We start from the raw sequence: 19408 nt of genomic DNA, 5'->3' as shown, positions 1-19408 counted from the left end.
CCTCTTTTGTAAAATGGGGACAATGATCCAGTCCCATTTAACTTGAGAGGATAAGGTGAGCCTCAAAATGAAGTGATGGGGGCAGCTAGGTGGTGCAGTGGATAGAGCGCTAGCCCTGGAGTCAAGAGGAACTGAGTTCAAATCCAGCCTCAGATACTTGATACTAGCTGTGTGACCCTGGGCAAGTCACTTAGCCTTGATTGCCTCACCCCCCCCCCAAAAAAAATGAAATGATATAGATGAAAGGGTTTTGTAAAAGGATAAAGCATTATACAAAATAAGATTTAATTGTTGTAAGAGTTATATAAAATACTTTATTATTATCAAAGTGTATCTATAACCCTTGGGCCACAACTACAAAATCAACTAATCAGTAAACATTTATTAAGTACCTACTATGTCCCACCTATTGTGTTAAGTACTAGGGATACAAAAAGATGCAAAAGACAGTCCTTGCTCTCAAGAAACTTCTTCCTATTAGTTGAGGATTAGGTAAGTCATAAAAATGTCCCATTGTTAGTAATTTTGTGTGAGATTTGGAGCTGAAAACTAGAGGTGAAAGTTAAAATTTTAAGTCCTGAGATCCCTAACTGTACTTTCTACAGTTTTCCCAGTTCAAGCTCAGTAGAAGCATGTAGTTCCCCAACCATACCATAGTCAACAAGCCTCCTTGTTTCTGGATTTAATTAAAAACAATAAATTTGCAAAACAGAATGGTATCTATTACTGAATAACCAGATTATACCTTTTATAATGATTGAGACATGACTTGGATGTCAGCTTATAAACTAAATAAATGATCCAGAGGTTTCAGGTGTATCAAACAGACAATTTACGGTTGAAACAATACCATTTTTTAAATGTTTAAAGAAAAACACAGCCCTTAACTCAGTTTCATATTCTTACTTCTTTGGTTAACATTCGAGATATTTTTGCATAACTAGACTAGCTGTTATCTAAGCTCCCTTTCAGCTCTAAATTCTTTTTTTAATGATTTAATATTTTATTTTTCCCCTAATTACAAGCCAGAACAATCTTTAGCATTTCTTTTTTTTAAGTTCTCAATTCTCTCCCTCCATCTCCTCTCTCCCTCATTGAGAAGGTAAGAAATTTGATTTAGGTTGTACATGCGCAGTCATGCAAAACACATCCCTATCTTAGTCATGTTGTGAAAGAAAACAGACCAAAGAAAAGAAACATGGAAAGAAAAAGAAAGATAAAATTTTTAAAAAAGCATGCTTCAATCTACATTCAGACTCCACCAGTTCTTCCTCTGGAGATGGAAATCAGCCCTAAATTCTATGATGGAACATATTCAAGCTGGGACTAATGGAGGGTTGGGGGGAGAAGCTAGTATGATCCGTGCACACCAGTAACAGAGTCACACTAAAAGAGACACAAGAAAGAGAATCTAAGACAGAACTTGGTCCAATGGAAGACACTGGAATTGGGCTCAGCAGAACTGCAATCAAGCCCCAGCTCTGCCAAATCACTAAGTCTCATCCTTAGTTCAGTTACCTGTAAAATAGGGGTGATAATACTTGTGATTTTTATCTAAACAGTCTGTTGTTAGGCTCAAATTTGTGTAACAGAATGGTACAGCTATAAAACTCTTTTACCTATCATTGTTGATTCCTGCGAACAGAAAGAATGTTGATAAAAGAAACAATCAGTGATGCCTCATTCCTATTACTTAAAGCTTTCCTGAAAACAGAATATTTTTGTCCCCTAAGACGCATGTTGCCTAAAAGTCCAGTGGCCTCCTGTAATATTTTCGACACCAAATATTTATCCACTACATTTGTTGTTTCAACTCAGAGTTATGACAATGACATTTCAGAATGAAACTATTTCTATTTTAATGTATATTCTAGCATATTTCTAATGATACAGATCAAAATTGTGCAGCACTTTCAGGAAAGTATTCTCCAAATTTTTAGAGTTTGAAGGTCTACTATTTGTATAAACATGGAGACTGGATACTAAAAAAAGAAACGAAAATCAGAACGAGGAGTACACTGATAATCTCGACTTATTTTCCCCCAATTGATGTCCTGAGCAAGGAATCTCATGTAAATGCTTCTTCCTCCTCCTCCTATTCTTCCTCGTCCTCTGTGTGTGTGTGTGTGTGTGTGTGTGTGTGTGTGTGTGTGTCTGTGTCTCTGTGTGTCTCTCTCTCTTCCTCCTGTCATCATGAATTATCCAGATTGGTTATCTACAAGGTAAGCAAAGTCTAGGATTCCCAGGGTCGCTCTCTCATTAAATATATTGAGAATTGGTAAACCCTGACTCCATACGTACCTAAAGCATCAAGAAAACTCAGATTACTTTGGTTGTGGTGTCTTTTCTCTTGTTTCATGTTCCCTTAACACTTGGGCAAAACATGAAACATCATGCATTTGTTTGTCAGTTTTCTTGGGTGTGTCTCCTCGGCCAATTTTAAGCATCTAAAGGGCAAATTACTATAGTTTTTTTTCTCCTTTGGTATCTACTTGCAGAATTGCCTCTTAGTATAATGCTGTAAATGTAAGATTCAATAAATGGTTAGCAAAATAGTGAATAAATGTGATTCTCCTACATGCAACACAAACTTCACTTTCCTAATTGTCGGTTCCCTGCTTCTTACTCCGAAAGGAACAAGCACTGAGTCCCCAGACTAGATGAGAAAAAGTAAGCCATGCAAAGGGTCATATCTTTACAGCTGAAAGAAACCTTATCAGTAATCTAGTTCAGGACCCTCATCGGTTAAATGACTTGCCCAAGGTCTCATACCTAGGGAATGTTAAAAAAGGGAAGTGAACCTAGTTTTTCTGACTCTAAATACTATGCTATGCTGTGTCTCATGCTCCACAAATTTGTCTTGGAGTTTGTAGCGTGGCTTCCCTGTGTCATTTTAAAAGGGGTTTAGGAATAATAAAACACAAGTATTATGTTATGTTATGTTTATATTATATTATGATTATAATTATATTATATATATGATTCTATTCTGCCAGTCACATATTCACTTCACCCTTAGCTCTCTCTGCTAGACAAGGATGGAGCAGTATGGTCCAGAGAGTATCATCCAGGAGGCTTCAAACAAAGTCATTCTGTTTGTGCACAGAGTAGAATAATTTCACCCTTCTTCCCCTGTCCTCATCACATAACCCCATAATGGCCATCCAGCAGAGTTTAATATGTCTACTTCCTCATTGCAGGAGGTAAAATTAGCCTCAGTAAATCGTTTAAGAAAACTACCTTCCCACCTCTCAAAGTTCTTTCTGCAGTGGGGTGATATCATTAAATATTTTCACTAAAGATGTCACCATGGCACAGACACCAATATTTGGTGCCTCCTTCTTAATTTCCTTTCTCACTCCTCTAGATCATCAGAAAGATATATTATTATTGCACTGGGTCTTGTTTGTATCAATTCTTGGGGGAAGGGGAGATCATTTAGTATCATGAATCTAGAGTTGGAAGGAATCTAAAAGTCCATCCAATCCAATCACTTTGTTTAGAAATGAGGAGAGTGAAGCCCAGAGATGTTACCTTAGTTGTCCAAGGTCAAACAGGTGGTTAGTGGCTGAGGTAGGCTCTTAAGCCATGGCCTTTGACTCCAGAGCCACTGTTCTTTCCACTTTATGGTCTCAATTACCCTCAATGTCAGTGCTGTCTTTTAAGTATCTGATATAAGTCCCTGTTTCTTTGAATGTTTTTGATAGATGCTGTCTTCTGCCAATGCTGAGAATGAAAAAAAATGGCAAGAGATATCAGAGGAAATAAAGAAGATTTTTAAGACAGCTGTGAAATTGCTACATGAAAAGGGGAAAATGAAGCACAGCCAAGCCAAGAGATATCTCTTTTCAGGTAACTTTTCTACTGCCAGCAAAGGTCAAAAAATGGCCACATACCAAGTCTTTTACGAATGAATAAATGCAATTTGCATCAAATAAAAGAAATTATCCTAAGTATCTCAATCTAGAAAAAGATATTATTCAACCCTTGCCTACAGATCAAATCCTATTTAACTTATGGGGTTTCTCAATGAAAATGTAACTTTAAAAGAAAGATAAATATGATAAACCACATTCAGCCAACATTTCTCCTGAAACCAATTGGCATCTCTCTTTTAACAATGAAAAAGGAGACTTCATTATTATAAGTATCACAGAGGGCTAGTAATCTCTGAGGAAATGTCCTAGATTTCAGTCCTTTAGGGAGAGGGGGAGGACATGGTACCCAGAAAGAAAAAATAAAGATCAGGTGAAGAAATAGGACATGGAGAGATTTGGAATACTTGAAAGAAAACTGCAGATTGGACATCTTTTCTGCAACTTGTATTCCCTCCTCATTGAAATTTGATATTATGGAATATGGATCTGTGGCAAAGGTACTTAGTTGTTGTTTCAAATTTTATCAAGGAATAGAGTGGTAGTAGTGATTTTTAAATGTAAAGATTAGGGGCAGCTAGGTGGTGCAGTGGATAAAGCTCCAGACCTGAGTTCAAAACTGGCCTCAGGCCAAACATTTGACACTTACTAGCTGTGTGACCCTGGACAAGTCACTTAACCTCAACTGCCTAAAAAAAAAATGTAAAGGTTAATTGTAAATCTTTTTGGCTAATTTACTTCCTTGTATCTATCAGAAATGACACCTCAGTTTTATGGTTGCTGATATCTTTTAAGATATCAGAGCTGATTAAAACAAAGATAAAAGTCACAAGAGACTAAATCTGATCATCTTATTCTCTTAGATTAAGACACTCCTGATCTTTAGATTTTGGTGACAGACTTAGCCTGTTTTAAGAGGATCCCGCTGTATCTCATATCAAGTTAAAGCCACACTGATTTTCTAGGATACTGCTTAAAAACTGGATTTGGGGGAAAATATCAATTCAATTGATTAATTAATGATACAGTTAATTTTAATCATAAAACTTTAGAGAACTGATTTTAAAATACTTCATTTGGGTTTCCTGTCCCTGATGTTCTCCGAGGAGAAGCCAAATTTTGACCTGTCAGGAGATATTGTAAAGGACATTCATACTTAAAATGGGAATTGAACTAAACTATCTCTGGGGTCCTTTCTATCACTCATATTCTATGATAGTGGTCCTACTTGACATGAAAAATTTTGACCTTTTAAAAAAAATTGCTTATTATGAACCTTATTTGAATTTTATAATATTTTCATATACAAATAGTATTTCTACTGATTCATCCTCCTTATATAATAATAATAATAATAATAATAATAATAATAATCCCATGTAAGTTTATATCTCTGTGAAGATTAGTATTTCAAAGGCAATAGAGTCCTGGCTGTAGCCTTTACCATCTATGTAATGTTAAACAAATCACATAACCTTTTTAACCCTTAGTGTCCTAAGTGGAATAGCTCTGGCTCTATGTTCCATATTATCTATGACAGTTACATTCGTATCCACTTTCAGATTTTACTTGCCTGTCCTTTCTATAAACCCTTGACTCTATCCTCAAAATCCCTAACTGAATGGGAAATTTGCAAGTTTTCTAAAATCTTTTTTTTCCTCTTTCTTTCTTCCTTCCTCCCACCCTCAGCTTCCAACCCCTCACCAAGTAGGCAAAATTTGCCCAGAGAGGAAAACCTAGTAAGCGAAGTCATTGGACCCATTCTCCAAGGGATTAATCTTTTTGTCATGAACCTCATTTGAAGTTTGAATGTGATGGGGCTGATATTAACTATTGAGTACTACCAGGCTCAAATACTTTTGGTTAAAAATGAGGGTGGGTCATCTATCTTCACATTAATAATAGTTCTTCAAAATCAGGGGAAAAAATCTATAGGTAGACCTAAGTCTGATTTTCAAAATTTAATAATTTTCCTCCCTGGGATCAGAATAAACTGTATATCCTAAGAGGGCTCAATATTAAGCAACTAAGGCTGAAACATTTAGTAATTTTTATTTTATTTCCATGGTCATTAATTCTATTTAAAGCCTTTGTATTGCTATATCTGTCCCTAGTGCTTCAGGACACTAGCCAATCAGATAGGAAGCATGTTAGCCAAAACTAGAGCAAAAACAACTGTTTGAACAGTTTGGTTTTTTAAGACAATCTGAGAAAAATGGATTTAGAGTTAGGAAGGACTTTAGAGATCTCCTAGTGCAGCACTTCTCAAACTTTGTGGTCTTCAGATTACCCCTTTATGTTCCTAAGAAATTATTGAGGATCCCAAATAGCTTTTGTGAATGTGGTTGTTATCTAATAATATTTACCATATTAGAAATTAGAACTGATAGATTTTTCAAATATTTATTCATTCATTTTAAAAAAACTATAATAAACATATTACATGTTCATATAAATAACATGCTAATGAAAAATAACCATATTTTCAAAAAATTAATGAGAAGAGTGGCATTGTTTTACATAGTTTTGCAAATATTATGGCTTAATAGAAGACAGCTGGATTCTCAAATCTGCTTCTGCATTCAATCTATTGTGATATGTTGTTTTGGTTGAAGTACAGAAAGAAAGTTTGGCCTCATTCAGATATGTAGTTGAAAACAGAAGAAGTATTTTAGTGGGCAAATATTGTATTAGTATTAGTAATAGTATTATTATAAAATTATTATAAAAATAGTGGCCTCAAAGACCTTCAGGGATTTTAGGACCACACTTTGAGAGCAGCTCCTCTAATTCTACCCCCTCATTTTACAAATGAGGACATTTAGAGCCAAAAATATAAAGGGACCTCCTCAAGGTCACACACCACATACACTAGTTGAAATATCCAATGACATTATAATCACAAGAAGAAATATGAGTCTTAGTCAAAGCTTAAAGTGAATGAATAGTCTGCACTTCTGGACTACTAAGTTAATGACCACCATTTTTTTTCTAATTTGTAATATGTTTAAGGGCAATTATATAGACACAGACTGAGGTCATTCACACTCCACTGGCTAGGTGATCAGACAGTAAATTTACTACAGTTTTATCAATACTTCTGGTCACTTAGGAAATAGTTTTTCTGAAGTGAAGTATCTTCCCTCCTATGTCTAATGCCACTAATGACATATCTTGTCACCTAGGTAAAGGGTTTTTCTGCTTAGAACTCCCCAAAAGGAGCAAAGCAATAGAGTTAGTGATTTGAAGTTGTTTCTGCTTTTGAATGGGGAAGTTAGCACTAGATTTCTTTTGTTTGTTTTTTCAGCTATTGAAGATGAGTTTGACTTTGCTTTGGGAAAACAAACACCAGCATTCCTAAAGAAATGTGTTTGCTACATTAGAAAAATTGCAAACATTGAACGTTTTGTGAAAATTCCAGCAATGGGCAAATACATGGACATAACTGGGACAGAACCAAGAATTATCCGAGACCCAGAAGCCCACGAGAAACTGATAAAACTCAGGGATGAATTTATTCCTACCATTGTTGCATCATCTAATCTGAGAGTCTACACTTCCGTTACACATTGTGACATGAAATTAGGTTATTCACAAGAAGTAGAGAACCATTATATAGAAGGACTTGGTAAACAGTTTTATGAGGATATGATTGACATCATTCAGGCAACTGTACAACAGAATTTTGACACAGAAACTGATACACTGTATGACGAAATTCTTCAGCACTCATCATTATGTAAAACATATGCCTCCTTCTATGAGTACAAATGTGAATCTCTAAATATAGTACATAAATACCTTCTTCCCAGCAAAGCAGGCCACATTAACCCTCTCATCACCTATGGAGGACCTTGTACTGGAAAAACTCTTCTGTTAGCTGAAGTAGCCAAGAAGGTAAATGTCAATTCATTTTAAGTGTCTTTGTAATGTTCTACTTTGTATATTTTTTAAAAGTGAATTTAGTTTATTTCAGTTTTGTTTATTTATATGTTGATTACTCCAGTATTTATTTTTTGTTTGGCATCATAACCAGGGCTTTCTCCTTTGTCTGAATGGGTCAGACAAAGAATGGCTAGGACCCAGAGATCAGACAGGATTGAGGAGATAGGGAAGGTAATCAAAGAAAGTCCAAGCAGCATGAAATAAGAGGCAGGAAGGCAGGTGAAGCATAAAGTCATAGTAATATGGAAACATGAAAAGATCCAAGATAAGGGAGAAGGAAACAAGCATTTATTAAGTGCCTACTATTTGCCATGTACTATACTAAGTGCTTTACAAAAATTATCTCATTTGACCATTCAAGATCCTTGAGAGGTAGGTGCTATTAATATCCCCCTCAGGTAAGGAAACTGAGTCAGACAGAGGTTAAGTGACTTGCCTAGGGTCACATAGCCAGTAAGTCACTGAGGCAGACTTTGAATGCAGGTCTTCCTGCCTCCCAGTCCAGGACTCATGCACTGTGCCATCTAGTTTCCTCCTTGCAAATAGCTGGTACCAAGCCACAGGAATCAGGGTTCAGAGGAAGTACTCTAGTCCCTAGAAGGAGTAGGACCCTTCTGAGGCAGGATCCCCGTCCAGAAAAATCTAGAGTACCAGGCATTCAATCAAGAGAGGTAAAAACAAGGGCCCAGTTACAATAAATGAGGTATGAGGTTATGGTTTGGTATTACAATATCAGGAGAAGGCTGATGATGCTAAGCCACAAAGAACTTGGCCTTGGGCTCTTTATATCCCACTGCCCAGGTCTAGAACCGGTCCTAGAATCTAAGGCATGGCTACACCTACACATGAAATGAAAGTGGCCCAAAATGTAGGGATTAAAAGCAAGTGGGAGGTAGAAAGTCAGCCACATAACAATATGTGATGTGTCTACAACAGTAGATAGTAGACCACTGTTTTTACTGGTACTGTGTTAGGGTTTGAGGTCCTTTTGTTTTATTGTGTCCTTGAGAACATAGTAATGCCCTTCTCTGTTGCAACTCCCTTAATAGTAAATTATTCATGAAATAATCCAGTTATCCTGAGAGAAAGGAAAAACACACTTGAATATAGATGATATAGAATTATGACTACATGCAAGTAGAAAATCACAGGAATGCAGCCTAGATTACAGAGTTTAATTTTGAGCAGCTTGGGAAACACTAACTTACATGTAATTAGATATTATGTAGGTTTTTAGTGTTACTGAGAGATTCAGCAAATTGAAAAGAACATTAAGATAGGAATCAAAGAAAGAGAGAGGAAGGAAGAGAGGAAGGAAGGAAGGAAGAAAGGAAGGAAGAAGGAAGGAAGGAAGGAAGGAAGGAAGGAAGGAAGGAAGGAAGGAAGGAAGGAAGGAAGGAAGGAAGGAAGGAAGGAAGGAAAGAAGGGAGAAGGAAGGAAAGAAAGAGAAGGGGGGGAGGAATATCAATAAGACATTGCAAAGGGGGTGGTGAAGGTTAGGAAAGTATCCAAACCATGCTTGTTTCCTCTCTAATGCAAAGTTCCTCCATAAATCTTTATGGAACTGTTGTCAAACAATTTCATTTAAGCCCTTCTTAACCCTATTTATTTCTCCAGCCTGTAGCATCTCTTGAAGTTATAGTTTCACAAGTTTACTATTTATTATGTATAGTAATATTTCATTTCATTTTCCAGATTTACCTCTTTCAAACTTTAAGGAGTATCCTTTAATCCTAGTACACCAGGTTTTATTGAACTACTCTATCTTTACCCATACTGTATCCCTCACAATTTAAAAGGCTTTGATCATATCCTCTCTTAGCTTTTGTCTTTCTGGAGAGAATACTAATCTTTTAGTCTGGCCTCATATTACTGTACTCCCAGCTCCTTGTTTATTTCAGTTACACTAATTAAGCTATGATTACATAATTAGTCCTCTTAATGAATTTAAAATAGTCACTTAAATACATTGATGTGCTTTTTAAAAAAAATTATATTTCATAAATTATATTTATGAAATGAGATTACAGAGTGATTTTTTTCCTAGCGCATCTACTAACTTACTTGTAATTGGATATTATGCAGGTTTTTAATGTTACTAAGAGATTCAACCAATTGAAAAGAACATTACAATAGGAAACAGATCTGATTCTTTGTGATTAGCCCTTCACCCCTAGGTTAGGCAAGTCACTTTACCCACCCTGTGTCTCATTTCTCACTTTTCCGTCTATTAAATGAAACTTCCCAACTCTCCCTCAAAGAGAGATTTTCATATTGAATTTTGAATTAACATTTCTACAGTAAACTTTCTCTTACATCAAATTATTTGCAATATCCCAACATACAGCTCTTCACCTCTTTACAGAAAGGAGGGAATTATGTTTCATCATTTGTTCTCCAGAACTGAAATTGATTATTAAAAGTACTCACTTTATTTGCCCTTTAATGTTGACTTTGCTTTACTTATATTATTACAGTGTAAATAAATTATATTATAATGTTTTTTTCCCCTAGTTCTGCTTATTTTACTGTTAGTTCATACCAGTCTTCCCACAGTTCTCTGAATTCCTCATTTTTTCTTAGGGTTCAATAGTATAATATTCCATTGTATTTATGTGTCGTAATTTGTTCAGCCATTCACCAATCAATGAGTACTCAATTTTTTGCTACCACAAAAAGTACTGATATTAACACTAGAACAAGGAACATTAACTGATGCAAAAATTTTCTTAGTCCTTTGAGGTCTTAAATTCTGGTAGTAATAGTAGTAGTTAGTAGTAGTAGTAGTAGTAGTCATAGTACTAGTCATAGTAGTAGTCGTAGTAGTAGTCATAATTGTAGTCATAGCAATGATAGCTAACGTGTATAAAATTTAACAGGTGAAGAAAGTGAGGCTTACAGCAATTAAGTGACTTGCCTAGGTTCGCACAACTGGGAAGTATCTAAGGCTAGATTTGAACTCAGGTCAGCTAAGTAACACAGTGGAGGGCTGGACCTGTAATCAGGAAGATTAATCTTCCTGAGTTCATATCTGGGCTCAGAAATTTATTAGGTATGTGACCCTGGGCAAGTGTCTTAATCCTGTTTGCCTCAGTTCCTCATCTGTAAAATGAGCTGGAGAAAGGAAATGGCAAACCACTCCAGGATCTTTGCCAAGAAAACCTCAAATGAGGTCAGGAAGAGTCGGACACACTTGAAATAACTGAACAACTACTTCCTGAGTTTAGAAACCACAGTTCTAGCATGTTATATACTATACCGTGTGTGTGTGTGTGTGTGTGTGTGTGTGTGTGTGTGTGTGTGGAGACACACACACACACACACACACACACACACACACAAATACACATCTTTGTCCTCCTTGGGGCATATTCCATGTTCCTGTGAAATGCTTGTCCACATCTTTATGGAAATTCCCCTTCCCCATATTGTAGAAGAGAAAGCTGAGGCTTGGAAAGTGTGGATAGATAGATAGATAGATAGATAGATAGATAGATAGATAGATAGATAGATGTAGATATAGATATCTTTGTCCTCCTTGGAATATATTCCACGTTCCTGTGAGATGCTTGTCCATATCTTTATTTGAATTCCCGCATCCCATTTTATAGATGAGAAAGCTGAGGCTTGGAAAGTAAAGTGAATTGAGCTCAGAACCCTCTCCTTGAAGTCTAACTATCTTTTCCCTTTACCACAATGCCTCTGCATGACATTTCTATAGCTACCCCCTCCCCATTCATCTACTTTCTCAATTACCCTACCATTCTATGATCTAGGAAGCCCCAAATGCTAGACCTCACCTTGTTTGGGGTAATACTAATTCACATTTATATAACAATTTAAAGTGCCTCCTCACAACAACTCTATCAGGTTAGACAAAGCCCTAATCATTATCTCCAGATGGCAAATAAAGAAACATGGGCCCAGCAATGTTAAAAGATTTGCTGGAAATCATATAGTTAATTAATAGTAGAGTCTGTACTAGAAATCAGGTCCCCAGTTTTTAGGAACCTTTATTTTTAATAGTAATCCTATCGCTATTAATAGCCCCAAAGGTAATAAGTAATACTGAGCTAGGATTCAGACCTAGGTCCTCTGACTCCAAAGCCAGCATTCTTTTCATTACACCAGACACCTATTGTGTGTGTATTGTGAGGTTTAATACATTTTGCTAAAGCTGACTCTAAACAGGACTTCGTGTGTCACAATTTTGACAGCATGTGTTAATAATTCTTTTGTGCTTTGTTATTTCTTTCTGCTTTTTATAGTTTTTCTCTTTCTTTCCTCAATGTCAGATTGTCAGTTGTCACTCCTTGCTGCTATCCATCTGCCTGCCTCTTCCAATCTTTGTCTCCAAACGTACATACTAGGTCTTCTAATTTGCTACTTTTGTGGGCTGAGAAACTAGATAACCAACCTATTTAGAATATGTGTTCTGTAAGAGTCATTGAATTTTGAGTGAAGCCTCTCTTATGGAGTAAAATGTCTGGTTTTACATTCATGGGTTTTGTGTTCTCATTTTGGTCCACTTTTATTCTTTTGCTTTCTCAGTTCTTAGTTACATTCCAGATGGTTTTAAGTTTCCAGAAATCTGACTTCTAGATAAGTAGGATGCTAAAACGTCAATATTTTAGTTTTTAAATTTGTCCCTCTAAACTATTCTCCTATATTTTAGGCTTATGGTTGGCTACAGGAAGAGATGGGACCTGAATCTGACCCAGTCATAATTGTAAGATTTCTAGGAACCACAGACATGAGCACTGATCTTAAGAATCTACTTCTAAGCATCTGTGAACAGTTGGCAGTTAACTACCGGTGTCTGGTGCAAAGCTATCCTAAGAAGGTTCATGATCTTCGTGACTTGTTTATAAATCTCTTGAATGAGTCTTCATTTCAGAGGCCCTTGGTAATAATATTTGATGCTCTAGAACAGCTCTCTGATGTCGATGATGCCAGAAAACTTTGGTGGCTCCCCGTTCACCTTCCCTGTTTTGTACGAATAGTACTATCCACGCTGCCCAATAAACATGGGATCCTACAAAAACTGAGGTGCCTTATCCATGAAGAAGACAACTACATTGAGCTCATTCCAAGGGACAGAAAAATGTGCAGTCAGGTCCTAAAACACCAGTTGCTACGTGTCAAAAGGAAAGTGACATCAGGGCAACAAATATATGTCAATGAAGCTCTCTCCAAGTGCACATTGCCAATGTTTGTGAACTTAACCTTCAGGGAGGTGAGAAATTGGAGGTCCCACAAAGATGTGGATGAGTCCTCCCTCTGTGTCACAGTCCATGAAAGCATAGAGCAGTTATTTTCGTCCCTGGAGAAGAAATGTGGGCAGAAACTAGTATCCCGAGCTCTGGGTTACATCACCATGGCTAAAATGGGTTTGAGTGAAATGGAGTTGGAGGATGTTTTAGCACTGGACAACAATGTTATGAATGAGCTAAATGAGAATATACGGCCAAGCAACCCCCTGCGGGTGCCTTATGTATATATCGCAAGGCTCAAGGAGGGTCTGAGTGGATACTTGATAGAACGGCATGTGAAAAACGTCACACTTTTGGTATGGGCCAATAGGCACCTACAGCTGATAGCTCAGAAGCTTTACCTACATAATGACACTGACTTGCATGAAATGCATACAATCCTAGCAGATTATTTTCTGGGGGTCTGGTCTGGTGGCAGGAGGAAAGCTTTCTGTCTCGAAGACCCGTACTTGAATGACTGCCTTGATCTAGAAAGCAGAAGTTTGCTAGAGGAAGAAAAGCATTTCCTGGAGCAGGCATCTTTTGACAGACAGGCCCCAGATCAACCCTGGGTGTTTCAATGCAATCCACTGGAGCCTGACATCTTTTTTGTCAATCACCGCAAAATGTCAGAGCTTTTACACCACTTGACGAGATGTGGGAAAACAGATGACCTGCTCTATGGAGTCATCATGAACTTCAGCTGGCTTTATACCATGATAAAAATTGGCCAGTTTGACAAAGCCCTTGCAGACATTGAGGTGGCTTACAACTACTCACAGGAGAAGGAACTGAAGTTTCTGGCCAGCACCCTTAGAGGCATCAAAAGTAAGATTATCACATTCCCTGGCTCCCTCTCTGCCGAGCTCCAGCAGAGACTTCTTCCAGTTGTCAGTTCATTACCCAAATTGAGGCACCTTCTTTTGGAATGTGACAAAGATGGACCTAAATACTGCTCCATTGTCCCCTTACATTCTTCTATGGATGTGACTTACAGCCCCGAAAGGCTTCCCTTGTCATCTAGTCATCTGCATGTCACCGAAATTTTGCCTACTTGTAACCCAAGTACTGTCCTCACAGCTTTGGAAAATGGCTCCATCAGCACATGGGATGTAGAGACTCGTCAGCTACTGAGGCAAATCACCACAGCCCAGTCAGTTATTCTGGGCATGAAGCTCACCACAGATGAAAAGTACCTTGTGGTAGCCACGACCAACAATACCTTGTTGATTTATGACAACATAAATTCCTGCCTCCTGTCCGAAGTTGAAATCAAAGGAGCCAAGCATGGAAGTGGTTCGAATTTCATCAATGGGTTTACCTTGTCAATTACACATGCCCTTGCCTGGTTGGAGGCCAGCAAAGATGTCACTGTCATTGATCTACTTTATGGATGGCCTCTTTATCAGTTCCACTGCTGGTATGAAGTCACTTGTGTTCAGTGTTCTCTGGATGGAGTGTATGCTTTCTGTGGGCAGTATCTAAATACCACCACCATATTTCATTTAGGGAGTGGAGAAAAGCTCTCCACTGTGACTTCAGAATTTTCAGGTGGCTTTGTGAAGTTTCTTCTCATCTTGGACACAGCACAGGAAATGGTAATGGTTGACAGCGAGGGCAGCCTTTCTATTTGGAATACTGAGGAAATCACCAATCCCCAACTAACAGATGATTTTGATTGTCGAAGAGAAGACAGTGAAGTTGTCAGCATTGAACTTTCTGAGGACCAAAGTGCAATTCTTATCTGCAAAGCCCTCAGCATAGAACTCTTAGACACTACAATGTGGAAGGTGGCGGAAAAATTCAGAGCCAAACACAATGAGCGCTTTATCTCTGCAGTGCTGTCCAAAAATGGCGACTGCATAATTGCTACTATGGAAAATACCTCAGCTGTGTTTTTTTGGAGGAGGGACACCGGACAGTGTGTGGCAAGCTTACAGGAAATCTCAGGAACCATAGTCAAGCTGGTCAAGTCGAATCACCATAATATGCTGCTATCTTTATCTACCAGTGGTGTCCTTTCTATTTGGGACATAGATATAATTACAGCAATGTCCAATATAGACAAGACAGGAAAACCCATCCAAAGACTGGTGTTACCTGCTAGAGGTGAAATAATTTATTCCCTAGATGGGTCTGAATCTGTCCATAAGTGGAACTTTAGCAATGGATTCATTGAGGCAGAATTTAAGCATGAAGGCATTGTAGAGCACTGTGTGCTCACCTCCTCTGGGGATGTGATGGTGACATCAGATGACAAATGTAGCCAATACGTGTGGCACACCAATAGTGGTGAAAACCTCTTTCGCATTAATGGGCAAAGAATATCCCAGCTGCTGATTACACACAATGATCAATTTGTGGTTTCACTCTGTGAGGAAAACGCCTCTAGGGTTTGGCGACTGGCCACAGGCCACAGGGTGTGCAATATTCTCACTCCTTTACAGAATGCATTTATAACCTCTGCAAATACATTTGTGGTAGGCATCACAAAAAACAAAGTGTTGGCAGTCAGCTTATGGACAGGAAGTATCACCAAGAAGTTCTGCTGCGAGGATGGGACCATGATTGTAAATTTCAAATTGATACCTGACTGCCCTGATATCATCGTATTTATAACATCAACAGAAACTGTGAACATCTGGAGCCTGACAGACGAAGTCATCTGCCGACGTGTACAACTTCCAAACCATTTCTTAAAAAATCTAGAGGACTTTGAAATTTCTCCCAATGGGAAACTAGGCATTATGTCCCGGGGGGATGAAAATATAAATGTTCTTGATCTGCACAGTGGGAAGCTACGAGTGGTACATGCTGCTGGAATCATCTGGCGGCAAAGGCTATCTCGAGACGGTCGCTACCTAGTCTATATTTGTTTCCGAAATGGAGAAGAGGAAGATGACAACGGTGCGGTCTCCAGCTTAATCGTCATGAGACTTGCAGATGGTAAAAGCATTGGTGCTTGTTCACTTTATAAGACACCAACATATCTTGCACTGTCACAGAGGCACTTGAATATTATTGTTGGTTTTGATGACGGAAGTATAGGGATTTATACTGTAGTGGACCGGGTCGATGCAGCATTGAAAATTAAAATTGCCACTTCAAACAGCCGGCAAATTTTCAACAGTGCAACACAAGCATCCAGGCCAAAGTGTAATAGTTATTGCTTTAAGGCTACTGCAGATTGTATTTGGAGAGAATCCACTGAGGTGTTTGCAAGAGATAGCCCCATCACAGTGACTGATCCCACAGAAACAACTGAAGCAACACCGACCAAAAAACACAATCCTTATGACCGGGTGTGCTCTGCCATAGAGAGCAGAGGCCACAGTTTTGCTGCTGACAACTAATTACATGTTTAGACAGGTTTACTGAAATTCATGATATGCATTTGTAAGTCTGTCTTCTATATCAGAGGTGGAAATGGTGCATTTCTTAGGCAAAGTGAAATACAAGTGACTGGTATTTGTCCACAGATGTGTAAAAACTACAGAGATGGCAACATATTTTGCTATAGTTTTCTTGAGATTAATCCATGAAAATCCTTTTTTCAATGGCTCATCATTATATGGAAGTGACCCTGCATTCTCAAAGGCTGTAACAACAGAATGCAAGCTCTGGTAGGTCAAAAAGGCTTTGAGAATGGGTCCTGCAATAGATGGCATATGTTGCCCAAGCACTACCCTAACTAAATTCAGAGAAGCTCATTTTTGTAGATTTGATTACCAGGTGATTGATTATTTTTTGGCCACAGCAACTCTTCAAACTACAGACTAAAATATGGAAAGACTGTGATCCACCAAATATGAAATCTTTACTGGGCATTTCTAGCAATACTCTTTACATTGCTGTTTCATCTAGAAGTTAGAAAATAGTACAGTATATTGACTCTAAGTCTATATTTGCCAGAAGTATAACCTCTTCAGTTCACTATATACAATAGGCAGGGTCTACACACACACACACACACACACACACACACACAGAGCAGTTTGACCAAAATCATGTGTCATGCTTTTTTCTTTTAAAGTTAAATTCAAACAACCATTACTTTGTCTCCATGATGCCAAATAATTCTTGTTTGGCAACATTTGATTGTTAATATTATATAAATACAGCCTTAACTCCATTCTACTTTTTACCATCCAGATAGCAAAGACTTATATCTGGGGATAAAGGAAAGAAAGTGAGAAAGGGGAAAGTAATTTAACAGTCCTGACCATATGAAACTCTCCAGCGACTACATCCCAACATAAAAAGAAAATACCTTTGAAGGATGTGAAGATGCGAAGCTATAAGCTGGATGGGACAAGAATCAATTGGCAGCTAAAAGGGCAACCCAGATGCAGAAAATCAGTCTTGCAAAAGTTGTATATGTGGGTTTTTATACAAAGGAGGAAACCATTTCTTTAAAAGCTGTTTCCCAAGTTATAAAAGAACATGTTTAATACTAAAAATTCATTCATTTTTTAATGTCACTTTCAAAGTGCATATTTTGCTAGATGTAATGTATGCTCACATAAGGACATTACAAATGTAGTTAAACTGTTCCATTCTATTATTGCATTAAAAAGTTACTCTTTACTCTCTTAAAAGAAAGTATGAATTATCTCCTAAATCCCTACACTGAATTTCGACAGAAAGAAAGCTTTCTTGATATGCCATGTACAAACTTCTGATAACATTTGCCTTACTCTCATTCCTCTTCTGTCCTGTGTTGAACGCAGAGAGATGACCAAATACTCTGGGACTAACAGAATATGCCTGTTATTTGTGCTAAAATATTCCATAAAATCTTAAGGCTGTCCAAAGGTTCTTTACTGTTCCTGTTTGTAATAAATTTCTTACTTCTACATATGTACGTAGGCTTATTATCTGTTTTACTTCCTGCTTTGGGACTGTTCTGAGCCTTTTATATAGTGTGATCAGTTTCAAGGCAGAAGCTGTGAAATATCAAATATTTTTTAACTATTCCACCTGATTCAAGAAAAATGGTTACATCCCCAAAAACTGAAAGTGATTTTTCCACCCACTACATCGTACACATGGCATGTCCTTGGCTAATTTTTAACAGATTTTTTAAAGAGGAAATATCCTCTAGCAAGTGAAGTACTGAACAGGTAGGAGTTTTAGTTGTCTGTTTCTACCACTGACTTGCTGTGGGTCCCTGAGCCAATCTTCTAACCTCTCTGTTTCTCACTTTTTCAACTATAAAATGAGGTTAGTGGTAGTTTACCTATATCCCCTACAGGAAAATTGTGAGATTGCGTGATATGAAATATAGTCAACTCTGCATTATTGATACTAATGGAGAAAAGTTGAATGGCATATCACTCATGTCTTTTATATTTGACCTTGAAATGTAGTCTGAGATACTAACACCCTGAGATGTGACTCAGATACAAATTATTATCCCACTCCATGCCAAGGCCAGATCTTCTATGGTCCTATTAGCCTGAGTCCAAATCAGGTAGTAGCCAAGAGGTAGACCCAGGTACTTGTATACATAGATACATAATCTAGAGTTGATTATATATGAAAGTATTCATCAGAGACAGACCAAGATCATTTAAGGTATCACTATTAATATTATGAGTAGTATGAGTTGGACCTCTGTGCCACTAAATTTCTAAAAGTCATATGCCAAGATGAATTACATGTAGTGTGTGAATGTTCTATGTAAAAGCCAATTTAGTAAGTATTGAGTGATTTGAATGATTTTTCCTAACTTGTTTGCAACTTCTAGATCATACTGAATGTTTTTATGTAAACTTTGTATTGTTGGGAAGAATTACCCAATCAGAGATTTATATTTTCTTAAATGTTACATTTAGTTACATTTTGTTACAGAGTTGTTAAACTAGAATATTATTGCAGTCTTCAAACAATATACAGTCTTGTGTATGCATTGTTTGTATGAATAAAAGATAAACTAATTTGCTTTGGAGTTTTTTGGAGTATTTTCCAAGTTTTGATAATGCAACTGAAAATTGTATGCTGTGTGACCTAGGCACATCATCTAATATCTCTGCACCTTAGTTTCCTTATCTTTTAAATAAAGGGATTATATTAGATGGGAACTGAAGCTCCTTCTGCTCTAATATTCTATGGGTCTGTGATCTTTTAAGTAAAAAAAAAAAAGAGGCTGCCAAGGAAGGAAAGAAAGGAAGGAAGGAAGGAAGGAGGGAAGGAAGAGAAAGAAAGGAATATAAAGAAATAATTTAATCCATCTAAGCATCTCATATAGAAGTATGATCCCAATGGACACTCAGTATTGATAATAATGAACAGTAAAGTATTCTTCAACGATGGTACAATAGGCAAAGTCCTAGA

At 37.4% G+C, this 19408-nt stretch overlaps 1 protein-coding gene across 1 annotated transcript in view; it reads left to right on the top strand.

Annotated features, from left to right (window-relative positions):
- Nucleotides 1-19051, top strand: part of NWD2 (NACHT and WD repeat domain containing 2) — a 170520-nt gene extending 151469 nt beyond the window's left edge. The window contains 3 exon segments of the mRNA XM_020992128.2: nucleotides 3708-3852; nucleotides 7183-7772; nucleotides 12496-19051. Of these exon segments, the coding sequence (XP_020847787.1) occupies nucleotides 3708-3852; nucleotides 7183-7772; nucleotides 12496-16425 (4665 nt within the window). The 3' untranslated portion in view covers nucleotides 16426-19051.
- The last annotated feature ends 357 nt before the right edge of the window (nucleotides 19052-19408 follow it).

The sequence above is a fragment of the Phascolarctos cinereus genome, unplaced genomic scaffold (genome assembly GCF_003287225.1).
Source record: "Phascolarctos cinereus isolate Bilbo 61053 unplaced genomic scaffold, phaCin_HiC Scaffold_9;HRSCAF=440, whole genome shotgun sequence".
NCBI classification, from domain to species: domain Eukaryota; kingdom Metazoa; phylum Chordata; class Mammalia; order Diprotodontia; family Phascolarctidae; genus Phascolarctos; species Phascolarctos cinereus.
This window is presented reverse-complemented; position numbering and strand designations above follow the sequence as displayed.